The 20015-nt window shown below is 43.0% G+C and overlaps 1 protein-coding gene across 3 annotated transcripts in view; it reads left to right on the top strand.

The window, feature by feature from the left end:
* The first annotated feature begins 493 nt into the window (after positions 1-493).
* Positions 494-20015, top strand: part of ATRNL1 (attractin like 1) — a 494510-nt gene continuing 474988 nt past the window's right edge. Inside the window, exons 1-2 of one of the 3 annotated variants that reach the window (XM_083504739.1) lie at positions 494-1389; positions 1569-2249. In XM_083504739.1, coding sequence (XP_083360865.1) covers positions 1945-2249 — 305 coding nt within the window. In that variant the 5' untranslated portion in view covers positions 494-1389; positions 1569-1944. Of the gene's footprint in view, positions 2250-20015 lie in introns of all 3 variants that reach the window. The other 2 variants (XM_083504741.1, XM_083504740.1) reach the window with 2 other exon arrangements.

Raw genomic sequence — 20015 nt, 5'->3', positions numbered from 1 at the left:
ATGGCAAGAGATCCTAGAACTGTCCTTTTGTGGAGCGGCTACTGTGCCTTCACGTAGCATCTTCACAGCAGGTAGACATTCAAAAGTTGAAGCCTACCCTGACATGAAGATATAGCAATGACGTGTGCAAACTCCACCCATTGAATGCAGCTGTTGAAGGCTCCCATTGGGAGCAGTACCGGGGGGGGGAGTAAATGCAAAGTACACTCAAGTCAACCAGACTAATAATAATAATCATTCTTGTGCTGCTGTTTCTCATCCTGTTTTTGTTTTAATTTTATTACCCTGAGTCACTGCGCTGGCAAAATATTTCTGAGAAAGCTCCCAGCCTTGCCTCTCCCCACTCCCACCCCCTTTGTGTGCCTGCGTATGAGAAGTTCAGGAACTTGTTTTCTCCCTTGTTGGAAAAGATGACACGCTCTTCCGATCTTCCATGTGGAAAAGCAACGGCGGCGGCGGCTCCCGCCCCCCTCCCGCCCAAGTAGCGGTTTCTCTCCCTCTCTCTCGTGTCACGCTCCAAAGTGATGCAATGGAGCAATGCGCTGCGCCTTTAAGGGGGCTTCGCTGCTGCTGCACATGCTCAGCTCTTCTTTGTGTGGTAGTTTCTCGGCACGACTCCCCTGCAAAGCTGTAGGGGAGGCTGAAGCAGCAGCAGGAGGAAGGGAAACAGATACACACGGCGTTGCAATCCTTTCTGCTGCCTCCAAAAAGGCGGCGGGGTGACGCTCCTGCCCTTCCTGAGGCTTCCTTCTGGGGCGGCTGGGACAGGAACTTTCGGAGAGGTGGGGGGGGGAGAGGGAGGGAATCCGCCGCCAGCAGAAGCCTCTGCGCCTCCTCTTCCCCTTCACTTCCAGCTGGGAGTGAGGCTCGGAGCCCCCCAAACCCTTTCTCGGCGCAGTTGCTTCAGCAACGAGTGGCCTGAAGCGGCGGGGACGGAGCCGCGGGGAATTCCTGCTTTCTCCCGCGCTGGCTGAGGAGGGGCCTGGCAGTCCAGAGAGAGAGAGGGACGGCTCTGCACAGACCCGGCGGAGCGGGAAGGGGGGGGGAAGGAAGAGGAGGGATTCAGCCCCAGCGAGCCGCCCGCCTCGGAAAAAAGCAGATTACCAATTAACCTTTTAAAAATGGCTGCTTCCAAACTGTCAGCTGGGACAGGAGGAGAGGGCTTTTAACTAAGCAAGCGCGCCCCCTTCGCCCCATCTCGGCGGGGACGGACGGGCGGGCGAGGAACTCGGGGCCCACTTGGGGCGGGAGGCTCTGAGGGGATCCTGAGGGCGCTTCTCTCAGCCGCCCGCCCGCCTGTGGGAGGAAGAAGCATCCCTTCCACCGCCGTCCTTGCCCGGCTGTTGCTGCTTAGAGAGGGCGAGCTACAAAGGAGACTGAGAAAGGGGGGTGCGGAGAGACGGAGATATATATATATTGGGGGGGGGGTTGAGGAGCAGCAGCAGCAGCGTTACCCTGGGTGGGTTGAACGGGGGCATGTCGTGAGGGGAAGCGACAAGGTCAGGAAGGAGCCCATGGAAGACGGAGGCAATGAGCCCTGAGGACGACGAGGAAGAAGAGGCGGGAAGGCTGCTGCTGCTGGTGGCGTCGTTTCACCTGAGGGATAAACGGGAGGTGTTGTGAGGAGCCTGTGGACAGACGGAGGGGGAAGCAGGGCTTGGCGGTCTCCCTTATTTCGCACTATAGACCGAATTAACCAGTTCTCTTCAGGACACATTTTCCCCATCGGTCTCTTGTTTTGTGCTGCTTCTTTTTTGAGGAGGGGGCGCGCAGTCTCTGCTCCTCCTCATCTCTGCGTTCAACTCGCTCTCTCCCTGACCTGGGTGATGTTCCTGGAGCGGCGGGGCTTGTTTTCCTCCTCGTCAGACCTGCACAAGGAACTGGGTTAATCTCGCTTCCCGGCCCGCCCGCCCCCCTCCGCGCACCGGGTCCCGGCGCTTGCGGATGTGCTCTGTGGCGAAGATGCTGGATCCTTTGGGAAAAGTCCTGCGCAGGATAGGAGGCCCTCCTGTGATCTCTGGTGCCTGGAGACCTTTTTCTTGCTCCTCCTGCTGCTTCGCCACCCTTCTGGATATGCACAATTGGCTGCTTTTCTATGGATTACTGTACCTGGTTCTGTATGCCCAAGTCTCCCAGTCGAAGCCTTGCGAGAGGACCTCCTGCTTCTCGGGCCGATGTCTGAATTCTACCTGCATCTGTGACCAAGGCTGGGTAGGAGACCAGTGCCAGCACTGCCAAGGCAGGTTCAAGTAAGTGTCACCATCTTCTGATCATACTCTTTCCCCCCACCCCCTTTTTCCTTTTCCTGCTGTTATGTTTTATACCCAAAGTGTATTTGCAGAAGTACAAAAACTAAAGCCGTCTGCCAAGAATCCCTAGATCATCGTGTGCTTGCTTTTAATGAGAAGACAAGGAGGAATCTGATAGTGACTTTCCCTTTGATATGATCATGAGAGCGATAATTCTATCTTCCTGAAAAAAGAGAGAAAAAGTTAATTCTTAAGGTCTTTCCTTCAAAGCAAAGGTTTTTATTCCATTTAATGTTCCTCTCCCCCAATACTGTTCATCCAAGTTCTCTCACAAAGGTGTAATATATTAATCTACACCTAACCCTGTTTAAATGTGTTTCACTCATTATCAAACTAGCCAGCTTTCTCTGAAGGTTATAGTAATCCCCAGTAATTTAAGAAACCTCGTCTGTTAAAGCTGAATGAGTGAGTCATGGACAGCAAAAGAGGATTGAAAATAGTGGTTTGGATGTGTGGTGCACACTAAGGGCTGTGTGCTGTGGATATAAGTTGTAGTAGCTTGTTCATTTATATGAAACATGCTTAAAAAGAGGAACCTGTGCAGTTTTGTGGCTAGAGTTATGGAGTAAAGGTTAGTAATGCAAGGATTTCATCCCACTTCTGCTAGTGATCTGAGCAGTTACCTTGCGCAGGTTCATTTGCTTCTGCATGCTTTCTTTTTGTGCAGTGTGTAAAAGTGGGAATCAATATTTACCTTTGTGCACTTAATTGAGATTTATAATTTAAGATAATTTTAACAGCTAGGTGTTAAAATAAGGCAACATGTGTGTATTTACACACACAGTTTCTGGGCAGCTGGGAAAACCAGACATTAAAACAGCTCATCTGATGAGAGAGCTGGCTAGAATCCATATTTTACAGGAGTACAGTTTTTTGCTCATGCTCATTTTTATTGATGTACGTGGTGAGCTACTTGCTTGCTTGAGAAAGAAACATTCTGCAGAAAATGGGGGGGGGGGCTTCAACTTAAATGGAGTATTTGTAAGAGTGAAAGTGGTTACTTAAGCAAGTTCATATTTTGATGACCAAGTTCTTGTTTGTCTTGTAACAATCCACAAAATAAGTTTTTCTTACTATGTAGTTCCACTCAGAAAGTTTGCATTTAGGGATTAGAATGTGATTCCTTCAAAACAGTTAATTTTATCTCAGTGTCAACTGCATTCTATTTTATACCTTAGTCTAAGTTTCTGATAATTTAAGACAAGTAAAATTTCCAGATGATAATGTATCCCTTAGCTAATGTCTACAATAATCAGTACCTCCAGTAATGATACTATAATAGGGGGATTTTCTTGGTTGTTTAGTATTAAAGGATTTATTCTTTGTCACACACAATATTCGCATGAGGAAAGTGAAACTGACAGAGGGAACATTACCTAAAGCTTGCTTGTAGAATATTGTAATGCTTTTTCCAAGTTAGCGTTGGGAATATTTAGCTGAATGTTCAAGGTATAATTCTCCATTAGCAGAAGAGTGTTTTAATGAGGAAAACTTGAGGACTTCTGGTAAAGTATAAAAATAAACTTGCAAGTTTTTGTTTTATCTCTGTGTTGAATGACTTTGAAAGTGTTATTGATGTCATTATTGTTCTATAAATGAAAAATAGGTTTGGGATTCTGTAAATGCTGTAAAGTTAATCTGAAAAAGAAGGGTTATAATGCACCTTTATTGTAGTATTGAAGTATTGTTTTTGATATTAGATACATCTGTTTCTGTATCTGAAGCATAGCAGAACAAACCACATACCTGATAAAGTATCTCACAAGACTTGAAGTTCAGTTTATTTAAAATATTTATCAATTGACTTTCCTCTAAAGGGGCTCAGGGCAATGTACAACAAACATAAAAGCATAACTGCATAAACAGTAAAACCATAATCTTAAAAACAGATATTTACAACGCCTTAAAGCACTGTTTCAAATGTAGTTGCTGAGGATTAAATACTCCATGGTTATTCTACAAAAATAAAAATGTTTCAGTTGATGTCTGCAGAGTGAGAGTGACAATTCCAGAGTTAGAGTTCCACCACAGAGAAGGCCCTTCAATGCAAATTGTCTCCTCAAAATCTGGTTGGGACCGTGTAGGGGCGGGGGGGGGGGGAATCTACTATGAAACTAATGAATCTTAAGCTTCAGGGCCCCTAATCCCAGGTGGACCCCAGAAGCGACTTTAGTCTGCATTGCTTTAAAATGTTGTGTCTGTTAGACCCAGTTTAAATCACATGACTGATTGATTTTTTAAAATGTATATATTTCAACAAATCCAGGTTTGTGAGTCAGTAGCTCAGTAGTTTGTAAAAGTGTGTGATCTGTCATGGAACAACCCCAGTGAAGAAGATAACAGGCCTCGTTGCTGGTTGTGAAGAGGCCTCCATGGCAGTTCAGGCTCCCAAAAATGTAGGTCCACTATTGGGACTGTGGATAGAGCTCTCCCTTGCCAGTCTTAAACTTAGTTGGCTGGTAATGGAGAAGGCACTCTTACATACTGTATATTTGGGTCCTTATCCATTGAGGGCTGTATAAACCAGGCGCAGTAGCACACAAGAATCCCAAACAGATATATTATAAGCTATATAAGGCACAATTCTTACACTCTAAACCATGGGTAGGCAAACTAAGGCCCGTGGGCCAGATCAGGCCCAATTGCGTTCTGGATCCGGCCCGTGGACGGTCCGGGAATTGCCATGTGTATCGCCAGTGCATGCGTTCTTTCCCTCCCTCCCTCACACAGTGGCGGCGCCGCCGCCTCCTCCCTCCTGGCTTCTCCCTGCCCTGCCTAGAGGAGGAAGGGGGCTGGGCTTTGTTGGTGCCAGCAGCAGCAGCGCTCGAGCGGCTGCCATTTTAAGCAGCCCCTCTCCGGAGCCCTTTCACGCACTGCTCATTGTCCCTCCGCCACCACTGCCGCCACCAGCCCCTGCCGCTTGCAAGACACAGGTAAGCAGCCACCAGGGCTCGTGGTGCTCTTGCATCATTTCCCCCTGCCCCCAAATATAGTCCGGCTCCCCACAAGGTCTGAGGGACAGTGGACTGGCCCCCTGCTGAAAAAGTTTACTTACCCCTGCCCTAAACTCAGCTCCCATTGCCAGGGTTGGTTAATTTAAACTATGACAGAGAAAAAGCCAAATTTGAAACTTGGTTTAATTTTTGTACTTCAGGTATTTCCCAGATTGGATCATATGGCTTGATATAAGTTGTTATAAATTAAGGCTTTTGTTTTTAATATATTAGCATTGTATTCTGTTTCCAAAACATCTTTTGTTTGTGTGTGTTTAAAAAGCTTAATTGTATAATTTATATAAAGGAGCCCTAACTTAAATACATTTTTTTGAAGTGTTAATGTGTTAATTTTCAATGATGTTAAAAATATATAAATTTAATTTGTAAAGGTTTGTGTTTCTTGTATGATCTGTAAAAGAATTCAGTAAAATAAGACTCTTGTTCTTTCTTGATTCCTATCTTATATGACTTGAACCAAGAGGATATGCAGCAAGCTTAACTCATTGTGTAATGAGTGATTGGCATTAGCAAATGCTGCTGGTATTGACACCAGGGCAGTATCAGTTTAGGCAATTTGGGTGTTAATCTCATGTGAGATTTCCTCTCCATTCCTGAAAAACAATAACTTAGCAGGCAGACATCAGAAATGATTGATCAATCTTGGTAAGCATGTGTCAAAGTTAATTGACTGATTCCATGGTAACATAGCATTTCCTCTATAGGGAATTCGTTAAGATTGTAAGATTATTCTTTAAATGCTGTTCAGGGATGGATAAAGGATGAGGAAGAAACAACCAGGGGTCAACTTGATTTTTTTACCATAAAAATAAGCATATCTCTATTAAACTATTAGACTTCCAGCCTCTTGTTTTTTCACAGCCAAAGGTCAAACGAAATTAACCTTTCCAAAACAGAATTAGCATTAGCATAGCACACAAATTGCAGGGAGACAACCCTCCTTTGGGCAGTACCTTTATTGGCACAAACCAAGATGTCACAAAAGTATTACGTACAAGTTTTTGAATTCCCAAGAACTCTTTCTTAGGCAAAGTGTGACATAAAAAAGGAGTTTGTGGCATTTTGACTGGTTACAATAAAGATATTGCCCATCCATGGATTATGAAGTTTACTCTTATGGACTAACACAGCTACGTGTGTGTGTGTGTGTGTGTGTGTGTGTTTGCATTTGCATGATAAAAGAAAGGCTTTAAAGGGATTTTGAAGAACATAGACATAGCAAACATACTATATATATTATATGCAGGTGTCTTTACTGCGTCTGGTGAACTATCAAGATTTTCTGATACTAACTAAATAATATTGTTGTTCCCTACTTTTGCTGCTGTTGCTTAGATCAGTGGTTCTCCGTGTGTGAAGCAAGGAAAAGCAGAACAATATAAGCTGTGTTTAGGGTGGGTGGAATCTCCTCCATGATCTCTCCATGTGAAACTTGCTTAGAAATGGAAAGCAAAAGGATCCCTTTCCCATAGGTGTAGTATAAGCTATTATCTATCGGGTATGTTGAAATCTGGTGTCAGGCAGCAGCAATTTTTAGTTCATGTTTTCTCTAACATGCCTAAGGACCTCATTCTGCCTGCTATTATCAGCTTGCCCTGAGGCCACTGCAGTTCCAAGTACTAGGAAATATACAAGAATAATGGGAGACAAGTTAAAATTACAAATTCTTGAAGAATACTCATTATAGCAACATGAAAACCAATGCAATAAAATGATAACAGCCTACTAACCTGTATTAAAAGCATCAGGTGAGAAGGTGATAGAAACATGGATGCACATAGGTATAATGGAAACTAAAGCAAGCTATTAGACTCAGTGAGAACCCCTGGCCACTGTCGCCCCATGATACCAGAGTCAATACAGGCCTGTAAATAAGTGCCTTGTCATTAATCAAGCACAATTTTTATCACCCAAGTTGGATAACTGTGAAGGATGCAACACCTGCTTAGAGTTTAAAAGCATGCCTGTGCCCATGGGCATAGCCAAGATTTTTGTTGGGGGAGGGGCAGGCTTTTGTAGGGGGAGGGAGAACCTTAGTTAGTGAAATATTTTTATTGATTTATGGGGGCAGCTGCCCCCCGCCCCCCTTTGGCTACGCCCATGTCTGTGCCTTGCACCTTGGCACCAAACTCTAAGGTGCCCAAATTACCTTTCATGGTGTGAGAGCCACACAGAACTCCATTAGCTGCTCCACTGGAACTGGCCACTCCTGCAAGAACCCTTTGAGGATCTGAAAAAATACTGAACTCCATGCCTGTTCTGCAATAATTTGTTCAAGTGGCAACTTTATGACCCTGTCTGCCTCAGTCTTCCAAGATTTCATAGCTCTACTGGCATAAACTCCAGTTCTTTCCAGGCCATTAGGGTACACTCCTGAAAATGTGTCATCTGGTTATCTGACAACACATTGGCAGTGCTATGCTGAGTTCTAAAACATGGTGAGCAAGAAAGATCAAACTGAAAAGGAGACAACAGAGCACAAAGGTCCCAACCATGGACGTGACTCTAGAGTGCTTAGATGTAAGAGATTTATTGATGGATTGTGGCCTGGTTATCACATCAAAAGTGGGCAACTGAGTTAACTAGTGGCGCCTGCCCTGTGGAACACCCTCCCATCAGATGTCAAAGCGATAAACATCTACCTGACATTCAGAAGACATCTGAAGGCAGCCCTGTTCAGGGAAGTTTTTAATGTGACATTTTAGTGTATCTTTCATCTTTGTTGGAAGCCACCCAGAGTGGCTGGGGAAACCCAGCCAGATGGGCGGAGTACAAATAATAAATTATTATTATTATATTATAACCAAATCAGGAGGCCACTGCCAAATTGCCACTACAAAAGGGAAAACTCCAAAAAGTTAAACCCCTGCTTTAGCCTTTATCAACCCAGTTCTAGGACAATATAGCAGAATACCATTTGTCCTGGGAAATAACCTCAAAGCCAGCTGATCCAACTGCAACCAAGTTCCTTTTCCAGCAACAAATCTTGTCTCCAAAAGGAAATACTATTGTGCTCATACCATTTTATTTTATTTTATCAGACAGCCAATTCCAGCCTCATGTCCCTGGAACCGTGGATTATCTTGTGAGGTTAACTGAGGTCCTCCATTGCATCACAAAATCTATGCAAGAGGGCTTGACCAAGAGCTATCGCTTGACAGGCAGAGTTAAGGTAGCCACTGATTTCTGCAGGTTCTTAAGCATTAACTGATGTATCCTTCCCACAGAAATGGCCCCAAGCCTAAGCTTTGCCAGCAGGAAGACAGGTGGCAGTACTGGTGAAGGGAATCCAATTCAATACCTAGTAAGGTAATCACCAAGCAGGGACCTCTGTCTTTTCTTCTGCCATTGGCACTCCCAATTCAGCAGGCAGATAGCAAACTCCTGTATCAAAAGCCAGCACCAGCTTTATTACTTTTCCATTCCTATTTCCCTCATCCTCCAGTTTTGAGCCGCCAGCAAATGTGTTATAATACTGTTTAGCAACATTAAACTAAACACTGTCAAGCTTACCTAAGAACAGAAGACTCTGTTGGTACTTTATCCCAGTAATTTGATTTATTCTTTTTTTTCCTACATTTCCCCAGTATTGCCAGTATCCCTCAATTTCACCAGATACATCTAAAATCAGCTTGATTTCAAATGTACATCACCAGCACAGAGCCATAGGAAGTTGAAAACCTATATAGTTATCTATCCTTGACTTTTATTTGATTACATGGTGATTTCCTCTATAATTTATGGGGTCATATTAGAACACTGAAAATTATTGGCCTTTAAAAACCTTTTAAAGAAGTTGAAACTAGAAACTGGCATATGCCTCAGCGAAACCATGTAGAAATATTATTTTAGCTATGTCCAAATATTTGTGGAAGAAGCTTTACTGATGGTTTTAAGGAAGATACTATTATCTTCCATATCTTAGTGTGCTTTTACTTTAAAATAACTGCCTTTCCCCCTGAAGCTAATACAGTAGTCAACTGATCTGTCACGCTTATATGAAGATTCTTGTCATGTGTTATAACGGCTATAACGCTCAAGTGAGCTTAACATTGATAAAATATTAATGCCCAGGTACAGTCCTAGTCACGTGTGATTATGCATGACTAGTTGCACAACGATGGGAATGCACATTCAGATGTGCATCTCAATGCACATGTGATTGAAAGTAATGCAGCATGCATGGGCAACCATCAGCTGCATGTGTATAGGCATCTTGATTTACACCTTCACTTGCAGCTTCAACAAATAAGCAGAAGCCCATTTCCACATGTGGCTATTAGGAATGAATTCAGCTGAATTGGATGTATAATATGAAACAGAGGTGGTGATTAGTATTTTCAAATATTTATTAGCATTTGACAGAGCCATGCTTGCAGTTCTGAGTAAGATCCATTATCTCCTGAATTGACAAATTGGCTCTCAAATTTGAATTTCATGGCAAGGTCCTGAGCCCCACCCCCTTTCTTAGATAATGTAACACATGGACACCAATATTTTGGGTTAATGGGATGAATAAGGCCACAACTTTATTGGTTACAGATGTGAGTGGTATTGGCTTAGACACAGTTTTTTTGCTGTGAGGCAAAATGCTCCCACAGCACTGTTTTTTTGGTGATTAACCCCGTCCCCCTTAAAAGTACCCCCAATGTAACCCCAAAAAAGGGGAGTAGATCACTGCCAGATTTTAATTCTGAAAGTAAATCTCAGTCCCTCTGGAGTTGGCCACCCCTGGCTTAGGCATGGGAAGTGAAGCCCGTCATGCAGGTAGTCTCACAAGGGTCAACCACCAGTAGTGGGAGCCCTGTTGATGTACATCAACTGCGAGCTCCCCCAGGGTCCCCAATGAGGTCGTGGCATGGCCCTAGCCTATACCCTGGCTTTGGACAGGATCCACACTCCAGGATCCCTTTAACGGAATACCCTTAAAGAGGAGGGGCAGGTGAAGGCCACAACCTCCCCTCCCATAAAACAGGTTTACCAATGCCTAACCTTACAAAGTTGTGACGATTGCTACAAGGCAGGCGAAAACCACATGACTGGTGCCAGTTTGCCAAGGGGGGAAATTCCTATCTGGCCCCCTCAACAGGTGACCAACCGTAGTCCATAGCAAGGCCAAGATGGCGAACACATGAAAATAGAGCGGGAGGCTGGGAGATGCAACGCAGGAGGAGAAAGGAGACAGAGTCCTGGCCGCACGGGGTTTAAATCAAGTAAGCCACGCCCCCAGTCACCCAATTGGTCAGCCGTGGGGCGTGACGAGGCCGGGACTCCCAATGATGCGGGAGGCATTGTCATGCTCCCCTGCTGCACTTGGGGAGAGCTCATGGCCAGCCTGCAACTCCGCCCTCCTGGGAAGTGGAGCAGTTTTGCTAAAGTAATTCTATCAAATAGTTTGAGGACTATTTAGTGGGGGACTAGTTGAAACTTTAGTTTTACCCAAATTTTACCCAAAGTTCTAATTGCCATGTTGAGTTGTTGATCTGCTGTTTACAAATAAATACATCTATTGAAGTTTCCCTAACTCCTGTTGCTTCCTAGTATTCACACAGACATATTGCAAGTTGTCCTCACATAGTGATTACCCTTCCCAACCCACTGGAAGCTACAGTTTCCATTCTCTCCTTTTGCTGTCCTAAGGTGCTGCTCTGTAGTTTCTTGGTCCTTAATATGACACACAATGAAGATTCATTCATTCATTTCTTGTAAAAAACAAATAAATCTCAAAGCAATTATGAAAAAGGTAAAACAATAAAATCAATATTAAAGCAAATGAAAATTACCTCAACTTTCTAAGCATCTGGGTAGGCTTGTCTAAACAAAAATGTTCTTAGCAGGTGCCAAAAAGAGAACAGTGAAGGTGTCTGCTTGATATCAATAGGCAGGGAGTTCCAAAGTGTAGGTGCTACTACAGTAAACAATTGGGCTCTTAAAATGCAGAATGGGTATTGTGCGGGAGCTGTAGGAGTGCCAGGTCTGCTGGATCAAAGTGGTTGAGTGGGCACATGTGGGGTAAGGCGATCTTTTAGATCTCTGAGCACGGGTTTCTTATGCTGACCAGGCTCACTCCTGGTTAGACCACAATTGCTCATACATGTATAGTACAAGTATTTTAGTTGACCAGTCCAATGCCTTCTATTTACAGTGTGCTCTGGTTGCAAGTGGTTTTAATAGAAATGCATACTATGTTAAATATCTGCAAAGGAAATAACCCACCTTGCAGATGAGACTAACTGCACTTTATACTGCTATCTGGTTAGTGTTTTTTTCTTCTGGAAAGTGTGGGAAATTAATATTTCTGCATTCTCCTCCAAATCCCTGCCTGCCTGCAGAAAGGACTGCAGAGATATGTATATTTTAATGGTTTAATAAGATTGGTACTGCTTATGAAGGATGATAGTATTTACTATTTGCTAAGTTCAATAATTTTATCTCAGTGTGCAGTATTTATTTAGCTTTCAGTTTAACTTGCTAATAGCCTGTTAAATTTCTAAATGCAGATTTATTTGGGAGTTATACAATAAATTCTAATTTTACAAGTAAAATATAGAATACTGAGGAGACCAGGGAAAATGTTAAAACCTGAATCGCTTGTGAATGACTTGTTTAAATTTTGACCTAATTCTGAGGGAGCATGCACTGGCCTACTTCTTCTCTTACTGAAAACACCAGTAAAGAATATATCTAGTGCACTTCTGCAATATGCTGATTCTTTGTGACATGATAAACAAACCTAAAAGCAATTTAGGAAACATTAACATTTTAAAAGTTATACTGTTTTTAAAATAAATTCTCCATGGGTCAGAAACATATAGACTTCATAACAGAAAACACAAATTATAAACCCAGTATCATGATATGGGCTTCAAACTGGATTTGGATTATATATTGATATATTGCCCAGCCTTAATAGGATGCTCCTGCATTTATAAATTTATAAATAATGGAAGCATTTTAGACCATTGCTTTCCTGAAGCTTTTAGTTTGTTTTAGCAGTGTAGCCCATGGCCTTATTGCTGTTTATCAATTCATCAATTGTTTATTAAATCTATATCAATCTGTGGCAATGCAATGGATTATTAAATTAGAATACCATTGAGAGTCAGGCCACAGCAGTTATAGTTCACAATGTATTAATAAAGCCTATAAACAATTATAACACACCATCAACACATTGGACAAAAGATTCCTGCATTGCAGGGTATTGGACTAGATGACCCTCATGGTCCCTTCCAACTCTACAATTCTATGGCAAGTAGTGATGGGGGGGGGGGCCCGAATTAAATTCAGTACTCATTTCAGGATGAACTTAACTAATTCACACTTTCTGAAACAATTTGAGAGCCAAAACTCAGTTATACTTTGAAATACATACCCAAACTTTGTGATGCAGTTTTATAACCAATCTCTCTCTCTCTCTCTCTCTCTCTCTCTCTCTCTCTCTCTCTCTCTCTCTCTGTGTGTGTGTGTGTGTGTGAATATGAGGAATGTGCATAAAAATGAATGTATTCATTTAAATAACATACAAAAATCATTATCTTAGAGGGAATGGCTTGTAGAAATGTGTTCATTAGTCAGAATTGCATAGAAACATGTGCTTATTAGAAGTTAGCACTGAAATGCTGACAAATTTTAAGGAATTTTTTTTTAATGGCAAATTGCTACAGAAGTGTGGAGAACTGAATTTTAGAATGGAAAAATAAGAAATTGAGAGAACTGAAACTTAAAGACTCACTCATTCCTAATGGCAAGAAACAGGATTACTTAGTTCAATGGTTCCAGTTACAGATAGGTAGCCGTGTTGGTCTGCCATAGTCAAAATAAAAAAATTCCTTCCAGTAGCACCTTAAAGACCAACTAAGTTAGTTCTTGGTATGAGCTTTCGTGTGCCTGCACACTTCTTCAGATAGCTATCTGAAGAAGTGTGCATGCACACGAAAGCTCATACCAAGAACTAACTTAGTTGGTCTTTTAAGGTGCTACTGGAAGGAATTTTTTTATTTAGTTCAATGGAATATTGAAAGAAACAGAACCAAAAAACCTTAGTTTGCATAAAAAAGAAAAGACACCTCTTAGCATTCACCCAGCATATTGGAAGTATAGGAAGAACCTCCATGTGTTGTGGTGGTGGAGGACACACCTGTTTTTTGGATCTGTGTGTATGGGTAGAGTGAACGATTTACTGAGCACTCAAATTCTAAGCATTTTTCTCATCCTTTGCAGAAAGTATATGTTCCAGAAAGGCAGAATATGAAGGATCATTAGAGGCTCACAGATTGAATTGTATCCTGAACTGAACATTATGGTGTCATTAGCCCAAACATCACTTTTCTTGTTGAGACTTATGCCCTCAGCAGAGATAAGAAAATACATACTGGATGCTTGCCTGGAGCTTCTGGAGCTCCTTTGTGTCTTATTTACACTCAACTAAAACTGCATACAGCATTCCTAGCCTATGATGCCAAACTGAAATAGTTGAGGGGAGGAAAATAGGTCAGTTAACATTCCTCAAGTAACATTTCCAGTCATGCTTTGTTTCTAGCCATGTTTCTTCCAATGGAGAAATCAGGTGATATTTCATTCATGGTAGTATAATTTCTTTTTTTGTCCTAAATACCAATGACGGATGAAAAATCAATGACTTGAAGGCATGCAGTATTAAGCAGTAAGTGGCTTGCAAGAGCCCTTTATTTCATTCTGGGTATGTGGTGGATCTGTGATGATGGAGAGGCAAACTGAGTGGTTCAAGGTGTGGGACTGGATGGGATATTCCCTTCTGGCCCTTCCCAACTTTGTGGTTCTCATTTTCACTTATTCTGTGTCTCCTCCTGTGTGGCTTGTATGCCTATAAGCATATTGCTTCAAGTGCAGGATTTACAGAGGGCAGAAACAACGTTTACAGACACATTACGTGTTTAGCATATTATTTTCCTTATATAACCAATCTTTAGACCCTAGCCTAGCCTATTTTTCTACAATGATAATCCCACTGAGGATGGAACTTTGCTATCTGAAGCTAGTCCACCTCTCCCTTAAGATCTTGAGGGGTGTACGGTTCAATTTTCATGGATGATTCATCAGGAACTAATACACAGCTGTGTAGTGATGTGGTGAGATGTAATATATAAGAGCACAATTTAATGCTGGTCAATGAAGCACTTCTTCCTACAAGCCAGGAGCATTGGGACTACATCTCAATTTTACTTCCTCCTGTTCCAGGAGTTTCAAGGTCTAAATGGAGGACAGCTGTACAAGTTTGTTGTTGTTTGATTTTTATGGCTGCCCATAAATAAATAAAAGGATTAAGCTCTTGGACAGCCTTATGCTGAACCTGCTTTTACTGGTTGGTTTGTATCTCTGGAGTTTTATATAAAACAAAGGAGATATACATATATAACAAGGAGCTGCAACAAAATGTTGCAGTCCGGAGTGCTGCTCCTGAGCATTCTTACTTTCTGCTTGCTGCTTCTGACTGACAGCTTCTGCAAAACACTACTAAACCTTAGGTTACAGGCTACAGACACAACCAAAGGGTGCATAACTAAAAAAAAAGTATTGCAAATTTTATTTGATGTCATTTTATCCTGAAACACAGTCTGGAGAACAGTTTGAATGACAGTGTTTTTTATTTGGGATAAGTTGTCTGTTTTTAGCAACTTATCAAATATTATCAATATTATCAAATTGGTCAAAGCCAATTTGACAATATTGGCTGCTTTCATTAAAAAGTAAAGACTTGTTTATTATAGTACTTTCCTTGTTAAAGTGTGTGTGTGTATTGACCAATCTCACTATGTTTTATAAAACACATTTGTTAGGCTTGTTTATGCAGACCAAAGCCGACAGACATAAGACTTCCTAATCTCATTCTGTCTTGAAATATTACATGCATAGCAGTTAATCTTAGTATCCTTTATTTTACTAGTCTGATCACTTTAAGAATGAGTATATAAAATTGATATGCATAGTATTTTAATCTTATCAATGCCTTAATTTCTAATTTAAAATATTGTTATAACTATGTACAGAATCTGGGACTGCTTAACATTTAGCCCCCAAAATGCTGCAAGAAATAGGGGGCGTCTTATACACAGAAAAACACGGTATATATTTGTCTCAGCATCTGGAGAATGCATTTAATGATGCTGTTTCAGTTAATATGTGTCAATACTAAAAAGTAACTTTTATAATTCCCCCACCCTGATTCTTAAAACACACACACAAACCAATTCCTTAAGGGTAACATTATTATCTGCTTCTAAGGCTGCTTCTAAGTATTCTTATATACAGTTCTTCCAATGTATGTTCATAATTTAACTGCAATTATAGTATGGATAGAAGGCAGCGAGAATTTTTTTGTTTTGTTTACCATCCGTTGCCAGGCTATTTGCTGCAACTTTTGTGTCCATTGAAAACATGATACACAGATGCACACACACTCTTCTTCAAGTCGCTGGGATATAATACTTGAAAATATTTGCAATGGAAGCCTCCAAAGTGATTACAGAGTTAGTTAGTTGTCAAAGGGAGTGGTCGTGACATGTGTTTAGATCTGGAAAACAGCTTTCACATGAACAAATGTCAGAATTGGTTGCTGATCATGGACCCTCACTCTGAATTAGCCATTTGGGAAGCAAACATCTGTCTTGGACAAATTTTGTTGCAAGTGTATAGTTTGTGAGGTAAGAAACAGCAGTTGTGAAATATATTGTGTGTGTGTTTGTTTGTGTGTGTGTGTGTGTTAGAAGTGATTAGCAAATAATATTGTGTTTCATGTTTCATTCTTCTGGATGGTTCTACTCTCTCTTCATGGGGGCATTCAAAGTAGTATACACATCTGATTCAGAAGAAATTCCTTTATTTTATTTTTTTTGGAAGGTAGTTTTGCAAGGTAGTCTGAAACAGCAAATATTTGGGTGTGGTGGTGGGATGCAGCTTTCTAGAATAATAATAATAATAATTATTATAATAATTATAATAATAATTATAATAATTATAATAATAATTTATTATTTATACCCCGCCCATTTGGCTGGGCTTCCCCAGCCACTCTAGGCGGCTTCAAATAAAAATATTAAAATACAGTGGTACCCCGCAAGATGAACGCCTCGCAAGACGGAAAACCCGCTAGACGAAAGGGTTTTCCGTTTTGGAGGCGCTTCGCAAAACGAATTTCCCAAAGGGCTTGCTTCGCAAGACGACAGCCCATAGGGAAATCTCAGGGACAGCGGGGAAGCACAGCGCGTATTCCCCACTGTCCTCGGACCTCCTCCGAAGCCTGGCGGCGGGGCGGGGACACCTCCTCCCGCCGCCGCCGGGCTTCGGAAGGCTCCTCCAAAGCCGGGCGGTGGGGCGGGAACACCTCCACCCGCCGCCGGGCTTCGCAAGGCTCCTCCGAAGCCGGGCGGCGGGGCGGGAACACCTCCCGCCGCCGCCTGGCTTCGGAACGGTGCTCCGAAGCCGGGCGGGGGGGAGGGAACACCTCCCGCCGCCGCCCGGCTTTGGAACGGTGCTCCGAAGCCGGGCGGGGGGGAGGGAACACCTCCCGCCGCCGCCCGGCTTTGGAACGGTGCTCCGAAGCCGGGCGGGGGGGAGGGAACACCTCCCGCCGCTGCCCGGCTTCGGAACGGTGCTCCGAAGCCGGGCAGGGGGGAGGGAACACCTTCTGAAGGCGGGCGGGGGGCGAAAGTCTTTGCTCCCCTCTGCCTGCCTGTCCCGGAGGGCTTTTGAAGGCAGGCGGGGGGAGCAAAGACTTTCGCCCCCCGCCTGCCTTCAGAAGAGGTCCAGGACCTCTTCTGAAGGCTGGCGGGGGGCAAAAGTCTTTGTCCCCCCTGCCTGCCTTCCCAGGGGCTTTTAAATCGCCCCGGACAGCGGAGAAGTCCTCCGCTGTCCCGGGGCGATTTTAAAATGCCGCCCGCCAGCATTTTAAGATCGCCCGGACAGCGGAGAAGTCCTCCGCTGTCCCGGGGTTTTTTAAAATGCTGGGGTTGGGAAGAAAAGCCCTTGTCCCCCCCCCAGCCTTCAGAAGAGGTCCGGGGACAGACTGTCCCCGGACCTGGTCTGAAGGCGGTTTCCCTAGGAACGCATTAATTGATTTTCAATGCATTCCTATGGGAAACCGTGCATCGCAAGACGAAAAACTCGCAAGACGAAGAGACTTGCGGAACGAATTAATTTCGTCTTGCGAGGCAACACTGTACTGTAATACATCAAACATTAAAAGCTTCCCTAGCCTTCAGTTAGTAGTTGTTGTTCTCTTTGACATCTGGTGGGAGGGTGAGAAGGCCATCTGCCTGGTTCCCTGTAACTTGGCTTCTCGAAGTGTGGGAACCGCCAGAAGGCCCTCGGTGCTGGACCTCAGTGTCCGGGTAGAACGATGGGGGTGGAAACCAATGCATGCTGACACCAGATTTTATTCATAGTATTGTTTCAAGTCTGCAGTTGCTTACTATCTACTTTGTTTGTTATCTTGCTCACATAGATGAAATGTGGAAAATTTGTTGAAGTGTCAGGAGAAATAAAGACAGGAGATGTACTGCAGAGAGACGCCCATGCTCCTCCTATGTGGTTTTTAAAAAGACTGTAAGATGTAGCTATACGCTGCTGTAGGAGAATAGTAGTGTACAGCTAAGAAGAAGGATGCCTATCCAATTGGCTAGTCCTAAGAATGACAATTGAGACTGAGAACTGATCCTGTTGAAATATCAGGTTGTTGGTATTTATACACTATACAATGTGTGGCTTTTGGGCAAAAGCCTGCAGGCGCCGCACACATGCTCCACGCAGGTCGTGAAAGGGAGCGCTGAGCAGAGCCTCGGATGCATACAGGCTCTGCTCAGCGCCCCCTTTAAAGAATCCCCCCGCTTACATTTCCCCTCTAAAAACTAGGTGCCTCTTATGGAGTGAAAAATACGGTAGATAGATGATGGCAGGAATCGCCGTCCTAGGAACAGAAATATTGAAGGCTAGAATCTCAGGGGAGGGGAGGAAACTTCTCTGATCTCTGGGCTGTATGTACAAACTGTATGTACTGGAGTGTCAAGTCCCACCACAGCACGTGTGGGAAACTTCTAAGAGTTCCTGGGCTTCTGCTTATAATCCCGATTCCATATTTCCCCTGATTCTTCTTTGAAAGGGAGTGATAGCTGTCATAACTTATGCTCCTGAATGCTCCTAATGTTGCTGTTTAGACAGTTCTTAACCTTAATTCAAACATACATTTAATTCCAGTATTTCTTCATAATTTATATTTTTTTGTGATAGGTTTATATTCACTGTACTAGACAGCTTCTGTAAAAATTGAATAAATCTGCTGTGATAGGCAGTAGGGTAACATGTCAAATAAAAATAAACTCTTGGAACTGGCTGGATATATGTAGTAAAATAGAAATTGCTACAGGAAAACCATCATGTGTATGAGAAAGGTAGCTGTCAGACACTGAGAGGGTTCTGCTTTGTATCACTTTAAGGTCTCTATCTTTGAGGAGGCTCTATGTGTACCTATATGATTGTGTGTTTTATCCAATACAGTGGTGCCTCACAAGACGAAAAGAATCCGTTCTGTGATTCTCTTCGTCTAGCGGTTTTTTCGTCTTGCGAAGCAAGCCCATTGAAGGATTAGCGGATTAGCGCTATTAGAGGCTTTTAGCGGCTTATCTGCTGATCGGATCAGCTGATAAGCGGCTTAGTGGCTTAGAAAAAGGGGGGGAGGAAAAAAACCCAGCAGGAACTCGCAAGACATTGTCGTCTTGCGAAGCAAGCCCATAGGAAATTCGTTTTGCGAAGCACCTCCAAAACGGAAAGCTCTTTCGTCTAGCGAGTTTTCCGTCTTGCGAGGCATTCGTCTTGCAGGGCACCACTGTAAGCTGATTGTATAGAGGCATCTGACCAAGGGACAGGGCTGAGGCTGGTCAACAGACTCTTGGGCTGTTATTGTTGGGTTGGGTTGTTGTTGTTGTTGTTGTTAATATTATTATTATATCATTATTTTTAGTTACTGTGATTTACATGGAAATTGTTCAGTTTGGTTGTGTACTATATATATCTGTGTGTCTATTTATGCTACATTTGTAGCATAAGCATTATAATCATATCATATCCCATGTATCATAGCCCACATGAGACTCTTCATCTCAAAATCATGGGTTAAAGCCCCATATTGGACAAAAGATTCCTGCATTGCAGGGGTTTGGACTAGATGGAAGAGTATCATGGGAGAGTTCTAGACCAGCCAGCTCTGCTAGATTCCTGTTTGCAGTGAGGTGTTTTTTTAAGTGCCAGCAAGAGCAAAAAGGCACAGTACACTGTACCTCCTTTAAAATGGCACAGTACATTGTACCTCCTTGTCTAGGTACATGTATAGATTAGCCCAAAGTCTGCTGTCAGGAAATAGAAATGTAACCAGGAAAAGGTAATATAGTGACTAGCCTCAGAGAAGAGAGCAAATACAGGAGCCAATAAGGCTTGAGTACAGGCTTTATCACAGTATAATAAATTTGTAATAGTGTCCCTCTCCCCTCCCCATGAAGGTCCCTGTGTGTGTTTTTTTTAAGAAAAGATGAGTTTACCTTAGGTACATTAGTTCCTCTTTTCAGCTCCTTCCGTTTCTGTCTTCCTGACTTGCATTTACAGCATAACCAGAGGCATGATAAAATGACATGTATTAACATAAGTGACAAGCGTTTCCAGCTGG

The sequence above is a fragment of the Podarcis liolepis genome (assembly GCF_965112155.1).
Source record: "Podarcis liolepis genome assembly, chromosome: 5".
NCBI classification, from domain to species: domain Eukaryota; kingdom Metazoa; phylum Chordata; class Lepidosauria; order Squamata; family Lacertidae; genus Podarcis; species Podarcis liolepis.
The sequence above is the reverse complement of the archived record's forward strand: the minus strand, read 5'-3'. Positions and strand labels throughout refer to the sequence as shown.